The 23,632-nt window shown below is 38.8% G+C and overlaps 2 protein-coding genes across 6 annotated transcripts in view; one reads left to right on the top strand and one right to left on the bottom strand.

Annotated features, from left to right (window-relative positions):
* Positions 1-220: 220 nt before the first annotated feature.
* Positions 221-19,048, top strand: LOC108896747 (tissue factor). Of its 2 annotated transcripts, XR_001963163.2 has the most exons (8): positions 221-553; positions 7,850-7,958; positions 11,693-11,782; positions 12,390-12,496; positions 15,012-15,190; positions 15,446-15,605; positions 17,122-18,214; positions 18,271-19,048. XR_001963163.2 is itself a non-coding variant. In XM_018695986.2 (7 exons), exons 1-7 carry the CDS (start codon positions 487-489, stop codon positions 17,265-17,267), a joined length of 858 nt encoding a protein of 285 aa, XP_018551502.1. In that variant the 5' UTR covers positions 221-486; the 3' UTR covers positions 17,268-19,048. The 2 variants fall into 2 exon arrangements, 1 of the variants encoding a protein (XP_018551502.1); XM_018695986.2 differs by having other exon boundaries at positions 17,122-19,048.
* Positions 18,670-23,632, bottom strand: part of LOC108896746 (uncharacterized) — a 28,884-nt gene continuing 23,921 nt past the window's right edge. For all 4 annotated transcript variants that reach the window (XM_018695983.2, XM_018695984.2, XM_018695981.2 and 1 more), the window contains one exon: positions 18,670-23,632. In XM_018695983.2, the coding sequence (XP_018551499.1) occupies positions 23,585-23,632 (48 nt within the window). In that variant the 3' untranslated portion in view covers positions 18,670-23,584.

The following is a 23,632-nucleotide window of genomic DNA, read 5'->3' as shown; positions in this document are numbered from 1 at the left end:
GACACAGTTGAACACATGTGTTTGCATGGTTCTGAGAATCCCCCTCCCACAGTGGAAGAATCAACCATTTGTTTCTTGTCAGGGTGGGTGTAACTACTGTTAACTAATTACACGTTTCTATGGGTTTACACACTAAATAGTCACAGAGCAACAATGTGCAAGTTTGAAAGGGGTGTAGTGTGTCAGCCCATGGTCATTCATATTCTTAATCGAGAGGAGTTTGAAGAGAACAAATTGTTATAGAAACCCCCATCAGCAGGCAGGCAAGTAGGAGGGATCAGCAGGCAGAAGCAGGCGGAACCCTAAACAATCCCCCTGTTCCCCCAACTGCAGTTCCCACACTCTGTCCCGCTGAACAGAAACCACACTCAGTTTGAACAGCTTCAACCCAGAGGAACATCTGACGCTATTTGCTACTTTTCCTGGAGTGAGATAGTTTGAACACGATCGAAGACCAAAGAAAGAAGGCTTTTGGATTGAACTAACATGGCATCTCTGAAAACTGTGCTTTATCTGGGAGTCTGTATGATTACTTGGATCGCCACTACTGCAGGTAAAACCACATGATTAGACAGACAGAAAGACAGATAGATAGATAGATAGAGTTAGAGTTAGTGTTAGTTTAAAATGTATGTAACATTCCCTTGTGGTTCACATTACTTTTAACATTACTACTAATTTATGATTAATTCTAGTTTAGCTTTAAAATTAAAATCTAATTGCCAATAATTTTATGAATTGACATGATATTAAAAAAAAATAATTACTGATAGCAGACATTCAGTACAAATGCGTACAAAAGACAAGATGGCCACCATACAACATTCAGTTTTTTCGTTTTTTTATTTTTTTTGGTGGCCAGACTCAGACCAGTACTTACATTTGCCACAGAAATTTGTATTTTGTCCACTCTTTCTGGATGGCATGGTGCTGTACAGATGTTAGGGGAAGATATTTGCTTATGGCAAAATTCTGCACTGTACTTTTCAGTCCTTTCAGAGCTTTAACCAGATCTTCAAAGTTTGGAGTTTATATGACATGTAACTATGTCTGGTGTTACAGTATTTCAGACAAAGGTAGGCCTGTGTCAGATGAGACACAAAGCTATGCCACAAAGTTTTCTCTCATTTGTCAAAGTTTTGAAATATTGAGATTTCTGCCTTCATCCAAATACAATGGAGGCCAATGGGAGACCTCACTGTTGACAGTTGTCCTCAGTAGATATAGCCCCCATGCAAATTTTGGACACTGCACTCCACAGATTATCCTTTTTCCATTGTGTGGACATTACCATGGCCACCACTGCTCACCCCTTGGCTCCACCTTTGTAAATAAGAAGTTTGGCTCATCAAATATACAGAATTTTAAAATATGTGCCAGAGGAAGACTGTTTCAATGTAATGCCACTTATTTCACAGCTGAGCCGCACTAAGAGAGAATGAACATAGAGAAGCTCTGTATTTTGGAGGATGCTAATCATTTTCAAGTTTGGTGTTACAGATTCTGAACTTGTATATTAAATGAAACAAAACTATTAGATGTTACAGGTTCAGAATTAGACTAATACACACTGCAGGGAAAATACATATAGGCTTTTTCTTGGAAATGGAAATAATGCTCGAATAATATAGATGCAGTGAGTCTGGCTGACTGTATTTAAAAAGTGAGGAACCTAATGAGATCGCTGGAACAAGAATTCTACAGAGCTGTGCATAAAGCTGTAACATTTTCCAGTTTTTCTGTGGAAGTATTTTAAAAATGTGGGAGTCAAGGCATATTTTCTGATGGGATTTATCTAATCATGAGGCAGGATTTGATTTGTACATGGCAATGTTGATGAAACCAATGAACCAAACAAAATGCTACTCAGATGGATGTACTGAAAACCACCTGCTTCATGTTATCAGTCGAGGTCTCAATATATAAGACAAATAATAGAAGAAAAAACAAACAAACAAAAAAGGTATATTACATTTGTCAAATTAATATATAATTAAGATTTTGACTTTTTCTCCAATTTTCTATCTATGGAATGTTGAACAGAAAAATGGAAAAGAAAGACAGACAATCACACTTTCAACATTTTTATTCCTGTTCCTACCTTGGGTTGTATGAGAGTGAGGGATCTAAGTGCCCCACTCCACTTACGTGTGATTGGCCAGCGGGGGCAGCCCAACTCATCCATCCTTATAGCTGCTCTCTTGGATTACATCAGGGCTCTATTGCATCAAGTCAGATGAAGTAAAATCCTGGCTTATTTTGGTAAATCTTGCTAATTTAAGTAAGAATTCCGTTCCATTACTGTGGTTTATAGGATTCTCTGCTCTGTAACCAAGTTACCTTACAATGCTGAACTAGCCTGCTCTACAGTGGGCTAATGGTCAAGCTAAATTTGGCTGTGTTTCTAAGAATTTTCAACAGACCAAAACAGAATCTAAATCCTGTTACCCAGGCAGTTGTCCACATTAATATCCATTTCAATTTCAGCCATTACACAGAGAAGCATCTGTACTTTACTACTTTACGTAGTGTTTGACCTTTACCTTATTAGCACAGATAGACGAATTAAAAAAACACATATTATTTTCTTTCCTAACCAAATATGTCATAGCACTAACATGTAGCTGCTGAATGCCTATGCATAACCAGATTTGAAGTTTAGGCAATGTCACACCCAAAGTTGAATAATAATATTTCTGGAATGTGAGACAAATGGTCAGATAACTAGATTTTTAAGCTAGCGCTCCACCAAGCAAGGTGGGCCACGTTATTGACAGTCACCATCTATTCCTATCAGATGATCTGCAATAGAAGTGGTTTGATTTCCAATATCAAAGCCACAATGCCCTGGCTTTGTCCATGATTAACAAATTTTTCAAGCATTAGCACTATCACAGAGGTTTGCATAAGGCAAGATGATGAGAGACTTCCTAGAATGTTCCCTGTGATATCCTGCAGCAAGATGTATAGTCTTACCAAATCTGAAGAATGCAGACACGCCCAAACATTTAAAATTTGGTCTTACTTCTGGCCTTTCTGTGACAGCAGGAATAGTTTCCTCATCAAGGGCCCTGACATGCTGGCAGCAAATAGAATATTGCAGTTGCAGAAGAAAGTCAGTCATAAAATACAGTTTTTAATTTTAATTTTAATTTTAATTTTTTTTTAATAAGAACTACTCACAGGTGGGTCAGGCAGTGAGGGGATCCAGGAGGCATATAGTAATTAATAATTATTGAGGAAAAGTAGTAGACAATGCCTAGTATATGTTGCTCCTGAGCACTTTAGGGAATGGTATCTGATATCACACTTTATTATAGGCTACTTACCATTCTGTAACAGGCTTGCATACTTAATTTGCACTTGTTTCCATGTTCTTTTTTGGTTATTGAAATTGCTCTAATTGAGATTTAACAGCGAAGAATGAACATAGGTAAAGAGTTATTACATCAGAGAGGCTTCAAACACTTCACTGAATTAGGTTAACTAATGCATTGTAGTTATGTCAGTTCTGCCTAGCTGACACCATAATTGCCAACTTCAATCATTAATTTTAAACATCAACATAGACTTATGATATTTAGTAATCACAATGTTTGTTTATTAAAAAACAAAAACAAATTGACTATAACTTGCACATTTAATCTATCATCAATTTTTTGCCAAGCCATCTCCTTTGCCTTGGTAATACAATATATTAAAATCATAGTCTTTATGCAGGTCAGAAAAATGTGATCTTTTGAAATATTTTTCAGGGAAGACTGTCTTATTCCATGTGCGGCTTTCATATTTTTTCATAGGCAAACCCCAACCAAAACCAAATCAGTCAGCACACTAATCCTTCTAGTCACACCAAGCCAATCACCAGCCACCAAGTCATGGCTGGTGATTGCTGCAATGTCGATAAGGCTAGGGCTGGGTGATAAAATGAGAAGAGAGAGAGATTATCTGATTTTGTAAGTTTACCCCCCTACAAAGACATGAGGAGTCCATAGTTTTTTATGGTAGGTTTATTTTAACAAAGAGAGAGAGGAATGTACTCCTAATCTCTGGCAAGACCAAAGAGCTGTCAAAGGACATCAGGGACAAGATTGTAGACCTGCACAAGGCTGGAATGGGCTACAAGACCATCAGAAAGAGGCTTGGTGAGAAAGAGACCACTGTTGGTGCGATAATTAAGAAATACAAGATAACAGTCCTCGCTATGGAGCTCCATGCAAGATCTTACCTCATGGGGTAAGGATGATTCTGAGAAAGGTGAGGGATCAACCCAGAATTACACGGGAGGAGCTTGTTAATGATCTCAAGGGAGCTGGGAGTCACCAAGAAAACAATTGGTAACAAACTCCGCCGTAATGGATTGAGATCCTGCAGTTTGCCAATAAATACCTGAATGATTCAGAGAAGGCTTGGGAGAATGTGATGTGGTAAGATGAAACCAAAATTGGGCTCTTTGATATCAACTCAACTCACCGTGTTTGGAGGCAGAGAATGCTGACTATGACCCCAAGAACACCATCCCCACTGACAAACATGAAGGTGGAAACACTCTGCTTTGGGGGTGTTTCCCTGCTAAGGGTATAGGATGACCTCACCGCATTGAGGTGCTGATGAACGGGGCCATGTACCATAGAATCTTGGATGAGAAACTTCTGGCCTCAGCCAGAACACTGAAGATGGGTCGTGGATGGGTCTTCCAGCATGTCAAGGAGTAGCTCAAGAAGAAGCACATTTAGATGTGCTCTTCCGTCTCTCTCTCCTCTTCTGTCACTTTCTGCAGGTATTTCTGCTTCTGGAGCTATAGAGTCTGATCTGTGATGACAAGTCTCCTGCTGCTCCTACAACTCCACTCAACACCTGCTGCTAGAATTAGAAATCACTTATACTGCTATTAGTTTTAGTGCTACGTTAGCAGTTAATACTTTAATTATTACTATTATCATTACTACTACTGTATTATTGGCATCACCCGTGTTATGCTATGTTCTTCTCTTGCTATTCTTGTATTCAGCTCGTTTTCGGACATCCATGCATTTGTGAAAACCGCAGAATGACATCACAGGAGCTTCAGCAGCAGTGGTCAAACCAAACTGGTGTCCAGTGTTCCACCTGCACTGCACGTGGCTGACTTTTAGATCATGGCTTGAGGTCCTACAAGGCTGTCAAGAAGCCCCTGATCAATGAAGGACAGAGGTTAGCCCAGCGTCATTGGGCCCAAGCACACAAGAACTGGACAGCCAGGAAGTGGAAGAAGATTCTGTGGTCAGATGAGTCCAATTTCCAGCTTTATCCTCCTCCTGATAATGTGAGGGTACGCAGAAGGCCAGGCGAAACATTACCTCCAGCATGTACAGTACCTACTGTCAAGCATGTTGGAGGCAGTATCATGGTTTGGGGATGCATAAGTGTTGCTAGTAGTCCGTCATCTCACTGTCTGTGATGGCACATTGAACTCTGCCAAGTATTGTGCCATTCTCGAAACTCACATGCTCCCTTCTGCATGTGCACTGTTCCGTTGAGGTCAAAACTGGATGTTTCAAGAAGATAATGCCCCTTGCCACACATCCAGGGCAGGTAGAACTTGGCTGCAGGAGCACTGTATCCAGGTCTTAGAGTGGCCAGCTCAATCCCCGGACAGACCAATTGAAAATTTGTGGTGGATTATCAAAAGGTCTGTTTCAAAGCATAAACCAAAGAATTTTGAAGAATTAAAAGCAGTAATTCAAGAAGAATGGGACAAGATTACCCCTCAACAGTGTGAAAGGCTCGTGGAGAACATGCCAGCCAGGATAAGAACTCTACTGCGTGCTAATGGCAGGACTACTAAATATTAATTTGATGATGTGATGGTTTATTTTTTGTTCAGTTTTGAACACATTCTCTGTTATTTGTTGACTTTGATACCAACAGTGTTGAGAACTGACACATTGAAATATTGTCAAGAATTTAGTTTTGTTAGTTTTCCTTTTAAACAACACACGTAAAAAAATATCGGTTGTATTTGTTTGTGTCTGTCTAATGCAGCCACACCTTTTGAAACACAAACAGATTTTTCCCAAAATATTTTATGATAATATTTGAGAATGTGTAAAATTTTAAGGGTGTCCGAAAACTTTTTTCCACCACTGTACTTATTTCACTTAATCAAATACAAATTAATTTAGAACCTTTATTTAATGTTTTTTTTCTTTATGGATTTTTTGTTGATATTCTGGCTCTCTCTCTTACAATAATCGTACCATAAAAAATATGGACTGTTCATGTCTTTGTAAGGGGAGTAAACTTACAAAATCAGCAGGGGGAATCAAATAATTATTTCTCCCACTGTATATTGCGATGTAACTTTTCCTGGATATACATATAAAACATGGTTGATAGAACTCATTCCACCTGTGTTTTGACAGACAGCATGAAAAGCCAATGATAATGAGAATAGTGCTGCGCCAAACCAATCATGTGGCTGGAACAGAGACCGAGAAAAAAGAGAAAATGATGACTGAAAATGTTAATGAAAACTCAAGCAACAGCATTACTGAAGAAGATGCCCCAGTGGACACAGCCCCGAATGACAGAGGACTGACACATACAGAGAGCTGGTAGAGACAGACAGATAAAAATGCCAAATACAAATACAAATCTGGTTTAACGTTAGCTAGTTCATTCTACCATTTGCTCTATCCCTTTGGCTCAACCGAGTAATGCAGCAGTTATGCAATAACTGTCCCGCTGCTATAAAATGTGTAAGTGGATACACTGCAGACATAAAGTTGGTGTCTTGGTCATAGCTTAGTTTTCTCAGCCACTTTTAACTCGTCATATCACCATTATAACACCAGTGTCCCTTCTGTCCTCCTTCTCCTTTTTTTAAATGTGCAAATGAAACAGTAAAACGTGCAAACAGAACAGCAAAATGTGCAAACAAATTAATCAAAATGTGCGCATGAAATACAATTTGTTCCCACATTTTAACTAAAATGTGTGCACAATATAAGCGTAGAAGAGTAAAGTATAAGTAAAGTATCACAACCACATCAGGCTCCTTCACCTGACGCTTTTGCTCTCTGTGCATGATTGCCAAAGAGCCAATGCTAACCTGTGAGTATACCTGGTGCTCGTCAGCATAAGGTGAAGGAGAGCAAAGGTTATATTTAAATGATGTTAATGAGTTAACAGAACATAATATGAGGGCCAATATTTTATAATTTATCATCATCTGTAACACCAATTGCTTGTCCATTAGGTCACTTTGACGGAAGCCAATCAGTGTTACAGTGATGGGCTAATTTCTGTAATCTGGAATCAGCATTGTTTCTACTTTATTCTGGTGCCAGCGACTGCATCTTGTGTTCCATAAAAGCAGCACTTAGCCTTCATACAACCAAAGGCATAAATAGAAATGAAGGTAATAAAAGTATTAAACATTTCTAATGTTCTATTTTCCATACTATCCAACATTATATTGATAGAAAATTGAAAAGCCAAAATCTTCATTATATATTGATCTGACAAATGAAAAATACAATGTTAGAAATTCGAATTCAATTTTAAGTTGGAAAATTGAGAAGTGTGAAGTGTCACACAGACCTCAGCCATTTACAAAACTATTTCTGTTATGTAGCAATGTCACTTTTGGCTCACATTCAGCTTAGCTCATTGGCAAAGTCTAACCTTAATTCTATGAGGAAGAATAGTATAGGGAGGTGGATGTCAAAGTTTTTTTTCCTGCTGCTGATTTACCAAGTTGGTATACATTCCACTCACTCACTGAAACAACAAACACAGGAAGAGAGAATAATCAGAGATTATCAGAAGAGTTGAAAATATCATTGTTTTATCATTTCTAACATAGACGACAACTTCGTGCCCAAAGCAGTTCACTGGATGTCTCTGGACTTTAAAACCATCCTCACCTGGACTACCACTGCACCTAACTGCACATACACTGTCCTGTACTCGTGGTGAGTGTACACACACACACACACACACACACACACACACACAAAACATATTACGTCAGTCAAGTAATCAACCAGAATCTAAGACAAGGGCTAAATACTTTTTTTAAAAGTATGATTTGCAGGACCTTTACTTATAATAGAACATATAGAAGAATAGAATGGAATTTTCACATAGTAAAGATAAGATAATCCTTTATTAGTCCCACAATGGGGAAATTTACATTGTTGCAGCAGCATAAGTGATTGAAAAAATAGAAAAAGACATAAATACAAGTAAAGGCAAAATAAAAACAAGTCTATAAAAAATATAAAAAAAATATACAAATATACAACAGTATAAACATGACAATGGAATAAAAAATAATAACAGAAGAGCAATATACACAGGACTTTATACATAGAGACAGAAAGTGCTCAGTGCTGTCAGATTGTCCTGCATGGGGTGGAGCTCATTGACTCCTCTCACCCACCACCTCCACGGGGTCAAGGGGGCACCCCAGGACAGAGCTGGCTTTCTTGATCAGCTTGTCCAGTCTCTTCCTGTCTGCTGTTGAGATGCTGCTGCCCCAGCAGACCACTCCATAGAAGATGGCTGATGCCATAACAGTGTCATAAAAAGTCCACAAAGTCCTGCGTCCTCTGTACTCCCTGTCATCCTCATTTGTGATGAGGCTGATGACTGCAGAGTTGTCAGAGAACTTTTGCAGGTGGCAGTGAGGTGAGTTGTATTGGAAGTCTGTGGTGTAGAGGGTGAAAAGGAACGGAGCTAGGACTGTTCCCTGCGGGGCCCCCGTGCTGCAGACCACCATGCAGACCTGTGTCCTCACATACTGTGGTCAGTTGGTGAGGTAATCCAGTATCCAGAATGTGAGATGCCGGTCCACTCCCATGAGTTCCAGCTTGTCCCTCAGGAGCATGGACTGTATGGTGTTGGAAGCACTGGAGAGATCAAAGAACATGATTCTCACAGTGCTCCCAGATTTATCCACATGAGAGAGAGCTCTGTGAAGAAGGTAGATGACTGCATCATCCACCCTGATGCCAGACTGGTAGACAAACTGCAGTGGGTCCATTGACTGTCTCACCGAGGGCCGGAGATATGCAAGAATCCACTGCTCCAGGGTCTTTATCAAGTGGGATGTCAGCGCCACCGGCTGGTAGCTGTTGAAGCCCTTGGGGTGCTGCGTCTTTGGCACCGGTACTACACAAGATGTTTTGTCTCTTCGTGTTGTGGGACTCTCCCCAACTTCAAGTGTTGGAAGGTGTGGGTGGAGGGGGTGGGTGTTTGGCAGGAGGAGCAGTGGGGGGTAGCTGTGAGCTGAACACTGTGGGCAGGGGTGTGGAGGTGGGGGTGGGGCAGTGTACTGGGGGAGCAGACGAGGGGGGTTGCAGCAAGGATTACTGAGCAGGGGGAGGGGCAGGTGACTGTTGAAAAAAAGATTCAGGTCATTCACCCACTCCTGAGCCCCCACAGTCTGGTGGTCTGATTTCCTGTGCCCAGAAATGGTTTTCAGGCCTCTCCAGACCCCACTGATGTCATTCTGCTGCAGCTGGTCCTCCATCTTCCTCCTGTAGCTGTTCTTCCCCTCCCTGATCTTCCTCCTCAGCTCCTTCTGCATAGCCTTCAGCTCCTCCTTATTTCCTGACCTAAAGGCCCTCTTTTTCTCCTTGAGGAGAGCCTTCATGTCAGGATTAATCCAGGGTTTGTTGTTTGAGAAACACCGCACAGTCCTGGTGGGTACAGTGTTCTCCACACAGAAGTTAATATAGTCTGTTATACAGTCTGTTAGGCTGTCGATGATCTCCCCATGAGAGTCACTGAGTTCAGTCCACAGTTGTCTCAAAACGGTCCTTCAGAGCCTCTTCAGTCTTGGTGGACCATCTTTTCACTGTGCAGGTGACAGCTGGTTGCCTGTTTACAAGGGTCCTGTACACAGGCAGGAGATGAACCAGATTGTGGTCAGATCTATATGCCTTCTTGGTGGTGGCATAAAACAGGTCCAAGGTTGTATTGTCTCTGGTGTGGCACGTCACATACTGGGTGAAAGTGGGCAGAGTGGAGGATGGAGATGGTGTGATTGAAATCAAAAGAATAAGAAGGAGGGCCTGAGGGTGCTGTGTCTGCAGCCTGCTTACCACAGAGTGGAGGACATCACAGGTGTCGTTGGCGTTAGCAGAGGGGGGGATATACGCTGCTATCACGATAACGTGCGAGAATTCCCTCGACAGTAAGGCCTCATGTTAACGGCCAACAGTTCAATGTCTCTACAGCAGAGTCGTTCTTTAATAGTGATGTGCCCAGAGTTACACCATCTATCATTAACAAACACAGCCAGTCCTCCTCCTTTCCTTTTACCACTTTCCGTCGTTCTGTCCGCCCTCAGCAGATGAAACCCGTCCAGAGCGGCATTCGTTTCCGTATACCATGGTCAGCCATGTCTCTGTGAACGCCAAGATGCTGCACTCCCGATATTCCCTCTGGTGCCGGGTCAGCGCCGTCAGCTCGTCCATCTTGATTGGGAGAGGTCTTACGTTCCCCATGATGACTGACAGGAGGTCAGATCTGTAACGTCTCCTCTGAGCACAACGCTCAGCTCCGGCACGGCTCCCCCGTCTCCTCCTGCGTAGTTCGCTGGGAACACTGGGCCTCTCTTGGGGCAGCAGCTCTGAGTTGCAGAGCGCCAACAGCTGATCCCTAGTATAAACAATAGGGCCATGACTGCGTACAGTATCCTCAGATGTAGTTGCAAAAAGTACAAAAAGCACAAGTAAGGCCACAGCAAAGACAGCGACACTGGGACCCATAGTGCACAAAACAAAAAGGACACAACCACACACAAAACAGCTAAAGAAAAATTAAAGAACACGGACATAGAGAGGAAAAAAACTTAACAGTGCACAAGAGCTGCCGCAACCGGCTGCCATTCCTGCGGCGCCATCTTCTTGTACTTTGAAAGGATCATAGTATTCCTTCCACCAGAGGCCTGTGCAATGAATCAAGATATGAGGTTAGTGATGTAACTTCAGGTTTAACTCTTGGTTTTCAGGGTTATGACGGTGGCTCACTACTTACTCACCATGATAACTTATGCTGAACAGCTAACCTGCTCCAGAGCAGGTTAACCAGAGGATCAGATTGAAACCCATCAACAGCTCAACTACTGACCAATCAGATCACTGGAAAACTAGAGTCATCATTCCCACAGGAAAAAAAGGAGATAAAAGAGTTTACAATAAACAGACAAATAATAAAGATAAATGGATATTCTTAGAGATACATGAAATCGTGTTACTGTTTGAGGCTTTCCACGTGTTCACTCTGGTTTCAAAACAGAGCTATTAGCTATTAGCTTCATTTTAAATGAAGAAAGATTCTTTAATCTGACAGACATTCAGACATTAAGAACGTGTCTTAACAGGAATAAAATATGTTTTAAAGGTTAGTTATCAAGGTTCTGTCTTTTCAAATCGCAAGAATACTTCATAATTATGACCTTTTCTTCTAACTATGCATCCGTTTTCATAAATGTTTTTATTTTATTTATTTTAGGTATGCAATGTGCTCCTTTACTACACAGTGACATCACACTGTGTTCCTCCGTCTCCAGTGAGAACTTTAAGACAGTGTCAGAATGTTAGCAATCTGTGTATTTTTTTTCTTGTTTCCTTTTTTTTTTTTTTTTTAATCTAAGGCATGATTCCCCTGTTTTATGTGTTTTACATGCGACTGTCAGGGATGATGGTGACTGGATGGATTGTCATGACTGCAACGAAGTGTCAGAATCAGAATGTGATCTGACCAATTACCTCATACCCTATGACAGGTAGGAACAAGATGCCTCAAGCCCTGTACAATATTTCTAATTATTTGAATAGGACTTCGCTATCTGATATATTGTCAATATGCCAATATGTTTATCTTTTATTAGCATCATATATATGTCCTTTGACCTTACCCTTCTTTATCTGACTTTCAATTCATTATATCACACCCTGTATGGATCGCCAGTCCATCGCAGGGCCAACACATAGAGACAAACAACCATTCACACTCACATTCACACCTACAGGCAATTTAGAGTCACCAATTAATCTAACGTGCATGTCTCTGGACTGTGGGAGGAAGCCAGAGTACCTGGAGAGAATCCACATAGGCACAGGGAGAACATGCAAACTCCACACAGAAAAGCCTAGTGCTTGAACCAGGAACCTTCTGGAACCTTATTGCTGCGAGCCAACAGTGTTAACCACTGCACCACCTATGAAATCATTTAATATCATATTTTAGGAATTACCTGTTCTCTCTTTAAGGCAACCAGTCTAATAATTCCCAGTATCTACTGCATTCATTCTGTGAAAAATTCAAAGACCACGTACGTTGAATGCATATCATATACCTGCAAACCATGTTTATATATTCCTGTTATACAGGACCTACTCTGCTGACATCAAAGCAAGACATGTAACAATGGACCATATCGATGACCTTGGGGACTTACCTCACACTTTTTCCCGGCAATTCAACCCCTATAAGGAAAGTAAGTGTCATATGCACACACATACACACACACAAAGTTTGTGCAGCTATCCTTATTAGGACATTGTATTGATGTTCATTCATTGTGGACAGCCTAACTGTAACCATAACTCAAACCCTAACCTTAACCAATTCATGCCTAATCCTAACTTTAACATAACTTCAATTCATACCTTACCCCTAAACTTAACCAGGACCTCAGAAATGATGTTTTGCCTCATTCGGATCAGGCTTTGGTCCCCATGAGGACTGCTGGTCCTAGTAACTTTCTGTCATACAAAGGCAGTGTTGGAACAAACTGTTTTACACCCTCTGATGCATCATTAGTACAGCACTGTACTGCAGTAAGTGGTACTGTATATTGCTAGAAAGCTAGAATGATTAGAAAAAAGCAAGGAACTGTCAGAACTGAACTAGGATGTGAATCCAAATGCACAACTCAGATTAAAAGTACAAAATAAACAAATCTTTAATTGACAAAGTAACAACAGAAAATCACTCACAAGGAGGTAAATCCACTGGGTAAAGTACAAACAAAGAATCACTCACAAAGAGGCAAAAACTATGAAATAAACAAGGCAAGACAAGGGATCAAAAGTCAGCTGAACGTGACTGGAACTCAAGGTGTAGACTGGCTTGGCTCACTGAATGAACAGGACGAACTAGCACAGGACAAAGGGAGACACAGACTCTAAATAGACACAAGGTAAGGGGAAACAGGTGGAGACAATCAGGGCGGGGCAAGCAATCAGACAGGCGGGAAACACGAGGGGAAGAGGCAAGTGACCTGAAACGAGAGTAAGATTTCAAAATAAAACAGGAAGACACAAGACAACATGAAGACAGGACAACACAACAGTGAGTTAACATAATTTCTTGGACATGACAGTAACAAAGAAAGACAGGCTAGTTGAACAAGGATTTATCCTATAGTAAGATAATGAGCTAAAACATTTGAAGAAAAGAACTAGACATTGCAAATGAAGGAAGACAGATGAAAGCAAAGCAGCCTACAATTACAACACATTTGTGAGAACTTCTGTAGCAGTGTTGAGACAAGCCTTCCAAATGATATTTCATTTCCATTAGAAATATAGAAATAAAAAAATCTTTATTTAAGAGCTCTTAAAGGGCACGTCTACAGCAGTACAAAACCTTTGGTGTCTCCAGAGCGAGTTGTGTGAAGTGTGAACTCTGACAAATGTCTTAGGACTACAGTCTGGATAGTAAAGATTCAGGGTGTGAAGAAGTGAGCTGAGCAGACCTCTATAGCCTGCTCCCCATCTCTGCTGCAGGCTACAGGCTCCACAATATATTAGCCATTACTAAGATGATACACCCGATTCTCTGATTAAACTGCTCTATGATCAAGGTGAGTAACGTAGACATCAGGTTTTGACAAGGAAGAAGAATATATATTCGTTTCTACTGCATCAATTTAGTTCCTTGTATTTTTTAAGTGTCCATCAAGTCCGCACAGTAAAGAAACACATGACAAAGTGTTCCACACAGATGAGCGAATTTAAATCTACAATAGCAAAATCAGGTCAAAAATTCAACCAAAACATAGGGTTAGGGTTAGGGTTAGTTAAATTAGACAAGAATAAAATGGCAGCATGAATTCCAGTGACACAAGATTTAAAAAAGAGAACTAGAAGTGTAAATTTGAAGTTGTGACAAACAAAAATCCAAAGGACAATCAGGACAGACACTCTGACAGAAATAGGCTGTGAGGAGACCAGAAACATGATTTTTATGTAGAGGCACAAACTGCTCCAGGTGTGGGCTTAGGATGCTTCGGCAATCAGAGCTGCAACAGACACAAAATAGGATGAGGAGGCAATGACCATTTGTGACAGTTAAGTATATTTGAAGTCATAATAATAATTAATCTATAACACTTACTACTATAGTACTTAGTAGTTATACTGCTTTTTTATATTAGAACAAGAGCCCATATTCATTCATAGGTTTTTGGGCTAAGCTTCAATCATAGACTGCCTTAGAACGGCCCTTGTGTACAGGCTCATATGAAATGCAATATGAATTAGTGTCAGAAATATAGCAAAGTGCCAGACCATGAAGAGCATTAAAGGTAATCAATAACAGTAGAGGAAGATGTGTTCTGATCCTTAAGTAAAATAACCAATACAACAAAAATAAAAAATATTATAAGTAAAAGTCCTGCATTCATAATCCTACCACTAAATTAGTAAATATCATTAGCAAAATGCCCTTGAAGTATTAAAAGTAAAACCCCCCCTTTCCCCATTCCAATATGTTATGTAACATGAATAGATTGTCAACACAGATTTGTGAGTAGTACGTTACTGTATCTGGTTTATAGGAGTTAGTTTCAATTAACAGAATGTTGTGATCAGTTGTGAACACACAAATGGTAAAAGAGGTGACAGTGCCAGTATGACTCATTCACATCCTTCAGCTTTAAGAAGAATACACACTCAACCTGTCTGAACAAGTCTGACAGGTAATCTGATGATCACTGCTCTCCTCAGGTAACATCAGTGCTGTGGAATTCACTGTGGAGGCTGTAGATGAGAGCAAAGTAACTGTCAACATCACAAACCCTCTGACCAGTATCCATAAGCATGGGAAGCAGCTCAGCATCAGAGACATTCTCAAAAATGACCTTCAGTACAAGATCAGCTACCACAAGTCTGGAAGTACAGGCAAGGTACTGTATTCAAATTTTGTTTCTAATATGATCAAAAATCTACAAATGAAACAGAACCACGATCACAGAATAGTTTGTTCTGTAAAGTGTTGTTGGATTTATTTCACTATTAACTTAAAAGGTAGGTATGGTCGACTCCAGCATTTTAGATTTGATTTACAAATGTGCAGATCAAATAAAAAATGCTGAATGTCTTATGGTAAGTTAGACAGATGTAAGTTTGTGGTTGTTATATTTTGTATTCTCACCTGATAGAAAGAGATTATATCGGAGTCCAGTATGGCAGAGGTGTCAGAGCTGGATGCCGGACAGAGTTACTGCTTCATGGTAGCAGCTTACATTCCATCCAGACCCAAAACCACCCAGCAGGGAGCCTGGAGCAAACAGTACTGTACACGTGGACACCCAGCACACGGTATGAGCATAGAAAGATTTGGAAAGAAAGAGGTCAGATACATCCTGAACTGAAACTTCAGTGATTCCTGTGATGATTATGTCTTATCCACCACAACTCTCATGTGATGACTAAGACTGCAAGTGGGGTGCATAGTCAGGAATCCAGAAATAACAAAGTGATGAGTGTTTTGTCTGGTCTGGTGTGCTAAGAAAAATGACCACAAAGTAAGCCAAATGGTAAAGTCCTCAAGAATTCCCGAGTCTGTAGGAGCATTATGATAAACAAACTTTTCTTTCACATTCAGTGTCTCACTCAAGCACACTGCGTGTGTCATTAAAGGCTGAAGTCACACAGAATAGTTTGTATGCTTGACTAAGGTGGAAAAGTTAGATATACTGAAATTGAGAGAGAAAATGCAACAAAGGATGATGTGAACATACAGCCTTCTGAATACACCTTGACTTTGCAGTACATGCTGCTTCTTTTATGTAGAAAAAGTAATCATGTTATACCACAGGCCTCAAATCCAATAAAACTCTCATCTTAGCACCTGATAAAGACACCACAGGGCACATGAGGATTAGAGGAGACAAATTAATATATTAAGAGTTTCCGCTGCTCCAGTAGTGATGTCATTGTATCATGTCTTCAAGGTAGTATTAACCAGTAGATATGTCTAAACTACCTGTACATCAGGAAATGTGACTTACAGGTCCAGTTAGCAGCTGATGAGATGTTTTCAAAGAACAAAGAGCTAGAAGCAAAATGTAGGAATTAAATCAGCGTGATGAGCAGAGCTCATTCATAAAACATGTTTAGATAAAAAATAAAGCTTGCCAAAATAAAAATAAAGAAATACAATACACATCATTATACATTTTTCCTTTTTATGGTCTGTGTCTGGACTAGACTGTGTTAGAATTTGGTGAAAACACATGTTAAAGGGACAATTATTTAGTTTCTGTCTTTTATAACTGAATGGATTGTCTTTCATTGTGACATGAATTTAGAATACAACATTAAAATCAAGTCAGCCAGCTAGTCTGCAGGAAACTTTTAATTTGAAAGGCTGATTGTCATGACTGCCATCAGCATGGTTATGATGCCCCCCTTCCCCCATGCACCTCCTTATGAAAACCACTGTTCAGTGATTTGATTTGATTTTAATGTGGCATGGCATATTTATGTTACAGGGGAAACAATTCATATAGTTATTAAAGACAAGAAAGTTAAATGATTATCTTTTAACATGTTTTTAAATATGTAAATGCATACATAAGCAACATAAGCAAATACATATAAATATAACAATATGCTTTGTATTTCACTTTATTTCTTTGTTTAATATGTTTTTATTTGGACATTCTTAATCTTCCATACTAGCATAGCAAGTTACAAATACAGCGCAAGACCCTGCACATAAAAGTATTGCTCTGTGTAATTACTGTGTTTAAAAACTCTACACTGTGTATTAAAAATGATGAATGATGAGCCAGATCCCTCTGTCTAATTGTTACTCTCATTGTCCCTGTAGAGCTGAGTCTTGGAGCATGGGTTGGTACAGTCTTCATCCTGCTCACAGTCCTCATCATCATTGTCACAGTGACAGTCCTCTGCTGCAGATGCTGCCAGCAAAGAAGCAAAATCCTCCACACATCTCAGTCATCAGCACCTGTTTAGTGTGTGTGTGTGTATGACTGTATGTGTGTGCAAGGTGTGGTGTGATTTGTTGTTGTGGTGGGGTACTTGTCTATCAAACACAGGGAGCTGGTCTCCTTTCAGTTTTCTATCTTCTCCCTTTTTGCTCCTTTTTTGTTTAACATTGCTATACTGTTTGTAGTTTACTGTAGTAAATTTCAAAATTTATTACGAAAGAGGACATATGCAGATTGCTATTGTTAGTACTCATGTAAGGAATCATCTCAAATTATCATATGCGAACCACACAAACAATTTCAACTCAAGAATTGTGTCAGAAGGTAATTAAGAAGATTAGATTGCAGACTAAATGTATAACATTGCCTCACAGGATTATCCCCAAATCTTACTTATCTTCTTCTTTTAACCCAGTATGGCTGTCCAATTAACCTAATTTACCTCTACCAAATGTTTTTCATAATTTTATATTATGTCAACTCAGCCTTCCCCTCTGCTCTGTCAGGGTTAAATAAAAATAACCATTATAAACAGAGCAATGAAGCTCGTAAGTGGCGTCTGGTGCCCTGTGAAATTACATCAGCAAACTCATCTCCTCATCTAATCTCCTCTACAAATCCATATTCCACTATGAATTTATTTTCAGAACTGATTCAGATTCATTATTCTTTTATTTTTGTGATATAGCTTTTTTTGATCAAAAGGATGGAAAAGTAAAAGTAAAGTAAAACACAAAAAATGTTTAGGATCTCCAGATCCTGTTATTTTCCCTAACTCTCTTTTTAATCATGTTCAACAGTAATGGTTAACAATTTGCATAATTCACCAGCAACAGCAGGCAGCTGTTTCCAGAGAAAAAGTAAAAAGTCACTGTCCACTACCTGTTAAGCAGCAAACAGCAGACAGAGATAATCAGAGACTAGCAGTGGAGCATTTGCCAGCTGGAGAGTCATATAATTCCCTTAGAAGTTGTGAGACTCTAAAAACACAGCAAAAAGAGAGGGAATATTGGACTGAGATTCATCAGGTGAGACAAACAACACTCCAAATGAGCGACTGTGTAGCTCTGTAACTGGAAATAGCCAACTGTAAGCTAACAGCTTTTCTATAGCCACAAGCTAATAAGTCAATGTGTTGTTTCAGGTGTTGTACTGCCCTCAAGTGGCTAAAACACTATTAGAGCTATAAGCTTTAAGCGACCCATTATGTTTCCTCTACAAATTTGATGGCTTGTTGATTTGAGAATGGGAGATTATTATGTTGCTGCTTCACTGACAAAATTTGATGGTGAGAATGGTGAAAATTCCTCTGTCCTGTGTTAGCATAAGCAGCATATACACTGACATAAATCAAAAAGAAGTAGAAGTGAGAGGAAGTAGAAAACTTGTATAGGTGTGGCCTCTTAAAAACAAAGTAGACCACATGATGGCTTTACAGAGGAGATTTATTTCTTGATTTTTCAAACACAGAACATCACATTTAGACAACAACAAACATACACATTAATGTATTATCATCATATTGTTTTTCATCGTTTTAAATGTAATTTCACTCAACCATTACTTTTAAAGTGCATACATCTGTATCATAGAAACCACACACACAGCAAAAAATGAAAAGCTCCAGATGCAACTTTACCTTCTGTCTTTTTCTGAACAGCTGGACTGCTTTCAATAATATTCTTATCATGTCCACGTCTTAATCATGTAACAGATATTACAACCAGTAAGTAAAGAAATACAAAATGAATAAATGAATATGTTGGCTATCACAAATAAACAAGTGAAATAACTGCCATAATAAAACTGCTAGCTGTCCTTTGTCACTTTACAGTGCACAAAATGTTAATTGTGCTACATGTGTCTATGTGTAGTGATGCACTTTCAACATTTCTTAGTAGTAAGAACACAGATACTATTTATCAGTTTAAACGTATTGTTTTTGTTCTGTAAAGTGGCAGGTTGATTTTAATTCCTTTCATGCTTTGAAGGGAATTCCTGGTAGAACACTGGGAAATGTTTGTTCAGTTGTTTAAGAACCAATCTAGTCATGTAAGTGGTTCTTTATGAAACTCTGTAATAATGTCTGATAAATGAATGTAATTTAGATCTCTATCAGGTTTTGACAAAAGAAGATGTTGGCTCAACCTATTGCCAGTTCAAAAAACAGAAATTAGGTCAAAAAGGAAGATGCTTTGAATGTTTCTGGTCTGTTTTGATAACCAGAATAAGAAGTGTGTAGTTAGCATTAGCAGTGGAGGTTCCATCTATTGAAACTTTATAACACATGAGCCAAAGTGACAGATTTGACAATACTGAACACATCATGTGACTGGAAGGTGAACAAAAAAACATTTCTTTCTAAGTGATATTGTTTGATCATCATCATGGACAGATATTGTTACATTTTGTACAAATGCATTTCAAAATGGGAAGAAGACATGCTGACACACATTTATGAGATCGTCTCTGAAACAAGCTCCATTCAATGTCAGGTGGTTCAAAATGGAAGCAAAAACTATGATGCAATTTCTCTGCAGACAGCAGAAAGGATACAAAAGTTCAGAAAGACATAACTGTGCTTGTAAATTTTTACATTTTTAATTATTTTTAATTACATTTAAATATATTTTTAATTTTATTTCTCTCATTCATTCTCTTATTCTTTACTGCACTATGCTGCCTTGGAGCTGCTGTTGTAACTGTCACCACCTCATAGCTCTAATGTTGTTAGGTATGTGTTTATCAGCAGTATCACAAGTGATTTCTCTTTATGATAAGCTTCATGTTTTGCTACCATTCATGCCTTGTATAGAATGATGATATGATAACATATGAGGCAATATAATGTAAATGTATCTGAAACCTTGTTTTATACAGTGGTAGCTCTCTCATGTAATATCTCTGGTTGTATAATTAATTAATAATTAATAATAGTTAATAATGTCTGGTTATTTTATCTTTTACTAATTTCTCACTGGATTTACCCAGAAATGTAATCACAATATCTATACACATCTTGACATGACATTACATACACTGTGAAAGAGGACTTCTCCAAACCACCCACAGTTAAATCAAAATTTGTATGCCTGTACATTTTTTCTATTGTTTGAATGACAAATTGGATCCAGTCCACAATAAGCAACATTTAATTGATCATGAATTGCAAAGAAGACAGCACTGAAAACTGGCTCACACTGATATGTTAGTTAAACTGTTCACATTCAAACAACCTTTAGCAAGAGAGCTGAGGACAGCAGTAACTGGCCATCAGGGTGTCAGGGTGTCAGGGTGACAGCTTAAAGGCTCTCCTGTCCATAAAAGCCAGGAGAACATCACATTTGTTGCAGTGAGGTCTCTTACACACTATTTAATATCTTGGCGATACACTTTGTAAATTAATTTGCATTTTGTCTTGACTACACATGTTTACAAAGTGTCAAAATCAAATAATGTTTGCTTTTACAGAATTCACAGTGTTGTCATGCAATCATGGCAAAATAGTAATGAGGTAGGTGTGAACAGAAACTTAATATCAACTGAAATGTTCCTTCAGTGCCTGCTAAGTCTGTTCCAGTGTTAAGGTAGACTGTCATCTGATATACAGTATATCCATCATGGGCGCTGGACACACCATTATTCTCTCATACATTCACATTCTTCATTTTACATAAGGATGATGGATATTTTTTCTTTGAATTTGCAAATATCTTAATGAATTTGTTATATAGTGTTGAATATGCCCTGCTCTGATTACCAGACCAGTGGAGAAAATGCAGTTGTTACACAGTATTTGTGCACAGTTCTCCTCACCCAGAGCCATACATTGACAGAGTTTGAACACTTCCGTTTTTACAGGCAGTATGGTGATAGAGCAGTTACAACTACATTTACCATAAAGCCCATATTTATCTGTGCACTGGCCCTGTCTTATGTCTTTGGTTATGTGAGGGTAAACATGTTGGTAGTGGTTTTCTCTTAGACCCTCCCTCTGCCTGTCCTGATTCCACACTTCCCACTAACTCTGTTAGTTAGTTTAGTTAGTTAGTTTTGAGCATGTAGGGTGTTAACATTACAATAAAAATCCTCAAAGGTGTCAATATGTTTACTACTGTAAATCTGTTCAATTTCCAAGAGTGCTGTTGATGTACTGTAAATTTCCACAATGAAATTAATCAGCTGTTCATAACTGAAAAAATAAATAAATAAACAAATTGTGGACAGTAGCAATAAAACTCCGAAGCACAGAGAAAAGCAAACCATGTATGTAATATCTGTTGCTTTGTTTAGCACGTATAATTGAAAATAGCATTCCAAAAACCTGTACACGATTTCCTGTTGGTAAATACTATGAGATAAACTGATTTATAGTTTCAATTGCAAAAACAATACACTTCAACAGTTAGTATAAAACACATTATAGCCCAGCTGATACTGAATTTTTGAGGCAGATCTTGCTATTGATATTGGATTGAAATTAGAAATTAGATAATATATGGTCAATATTGGTTTATGCATAAATGCATAATGCATAATAAAAACAAACATATTTGAATATATCCCTTCAATGAGGTTCTTAAAAGAACTGACTCCCATAGGTAGTGATTTTACATTTTACAGTGAAAAATCTGTCAGTGCCCTCTGGTGGACAAACTCTGCCAGAGACACTGTTTTTACTTTCTAAAATCTAGGACATATCAGAGTTTTAATTTTTTCTTGCACACCAGCCACCATACTGTATGTTATTGATATATGGATAATAAACTAAACCAGCTGATGTAGTAGTTCTGTTTACCAGTAATTCTAACCATGTTTTTAGTGTGGTCCCAATTTACAAGGTGAAATCTTTCAGTTTTTATCATTTTCATTTTTTTTTTCAAAGTGGTTCCTGATGTTTTGGGTGTTGAGAGCTGTTAATGGACACTGCTCCCCCATAGTGCAGCATAACAGGTTTTCACAGCTGTAAATTAGTGAAGAAAAAACAAATAGTGGTGCAGTGGGAGCTCAGAAAACAGATGAACCAAATAATTCTTAGAAATACATTTTTGCTTGGTGTTTTGTTTTGTAACGTGAAATAGGCAGTTGTCTTGCAAAATCGTAGTTTGGTGTCAACCTGTGCATAATTTCATAACTATCCTCTTGTGTTAGAACCGAACAGCTTAGAAAATCAATGTTTTGTAAGCTAATTACCAAAATCATGCCCAGTAAACATCAGTGCATTTTTTGTACCTTAAAGTATCAATATATATAGTATGGATATAGTTTATAAGTAGGGCACAGAAATGCAGTGTAGGGGCCATTTAAAACTGACAGTTTTATCAGCGAGGGTCCCTTTGTTTACACCTATTAATTCTAATGTTCACTGGCTAAATGTTTTTAAGAGTAACTTAAAATCCACTGAAAACTTGTTTATGCAGACTTCCATTGCTTTAATTCTCATGGTACGGTAGTGATGATCAGCACCCTGAAGCACCTTAAAGTAACCGATGACTGAAGACATTAGGTATGTTACCATTGTGATCATTTGGATATGCACTCACTGTACAACCCAACCAAACTCTTGTTACAGCTTGCATCCAACTTAAACCTAAACACTACCTGACTAGATAATCTCAAAACCACGACAGCAGAGTATATAATTTATATACATTTTATCTATGTAAGTCCACTTACACATGTTCCAACACTACGCTCAAATCAAAATAAGATTATGTTCACTGTCCTGTTAGAACCTGTGAGAAAGGATGGAAAGACTCAGAGGACACAGGAGAGTGTTGGCAGCTGATATTGTGAATAAATAACAGATAATATCAACCTTCTGGTTGAATGACAAGCATCATCTGGGTTAAAAACATGAGAGAATAATTTCTCTTTCCTAAGACCATCCTCAAATAATTTATGTTCATTTTCATATAGCTGTTTCCAGCCTTGACTTCCACAAATCACTATAAATGCACTGAAGGCATGGGCCAGTCAGTTTTCCTAGTGTGATTAATAAATCTGTTGAAGTCAAGTGGTTCCATGGCACCATGGTATTTTTTCATAATGCCTTCCTCTCATCTCTTCCTTCTGACTTTAATATTTTCCTTGAAAATCTTCTAATATAAAGAATCTGAAACTAGAATTATTGCCATAAGTAACAGCAGAATGATCTCTCCCTCCTCTCCATTTAATCATCCCTCCTTCCTGCCATTTCCCATTGTCTCTATTTCTTTGTTTGTCCTCTTATTTCTGTCCTCATTCCACCTCCTTCTCCTCCATTGTCTCTTGTATTGACGTTGTTGTCATGGGAACCCTGCTGACATGGTAACCCCAACATAGGCATTGGCTGGTGAGAGATCACTTCAAGTCAATGCCTTGAGTCTGGGACTGAACCTTCTCCTTGGC

The sequence above is a fragment of the Lates calcarifer genome, linkage group LG4, assembly GCF_001640805.2.
Source record: "Lates calcarifer isolate ASB-BC8 linkage group LG4, TLL_Latcal_v3, whole genome shotgun sequence".
NCBI lineage: Eukaryota > Metazoa > Chordata > Actinopteri > Centropomidae > Lates > Lates calcarifer.
The sequence above is the reverse complement of the archived record's forward strand: the minus strand, read 5'-3'. Positions and strand labels throughout refer to the sequence as shown.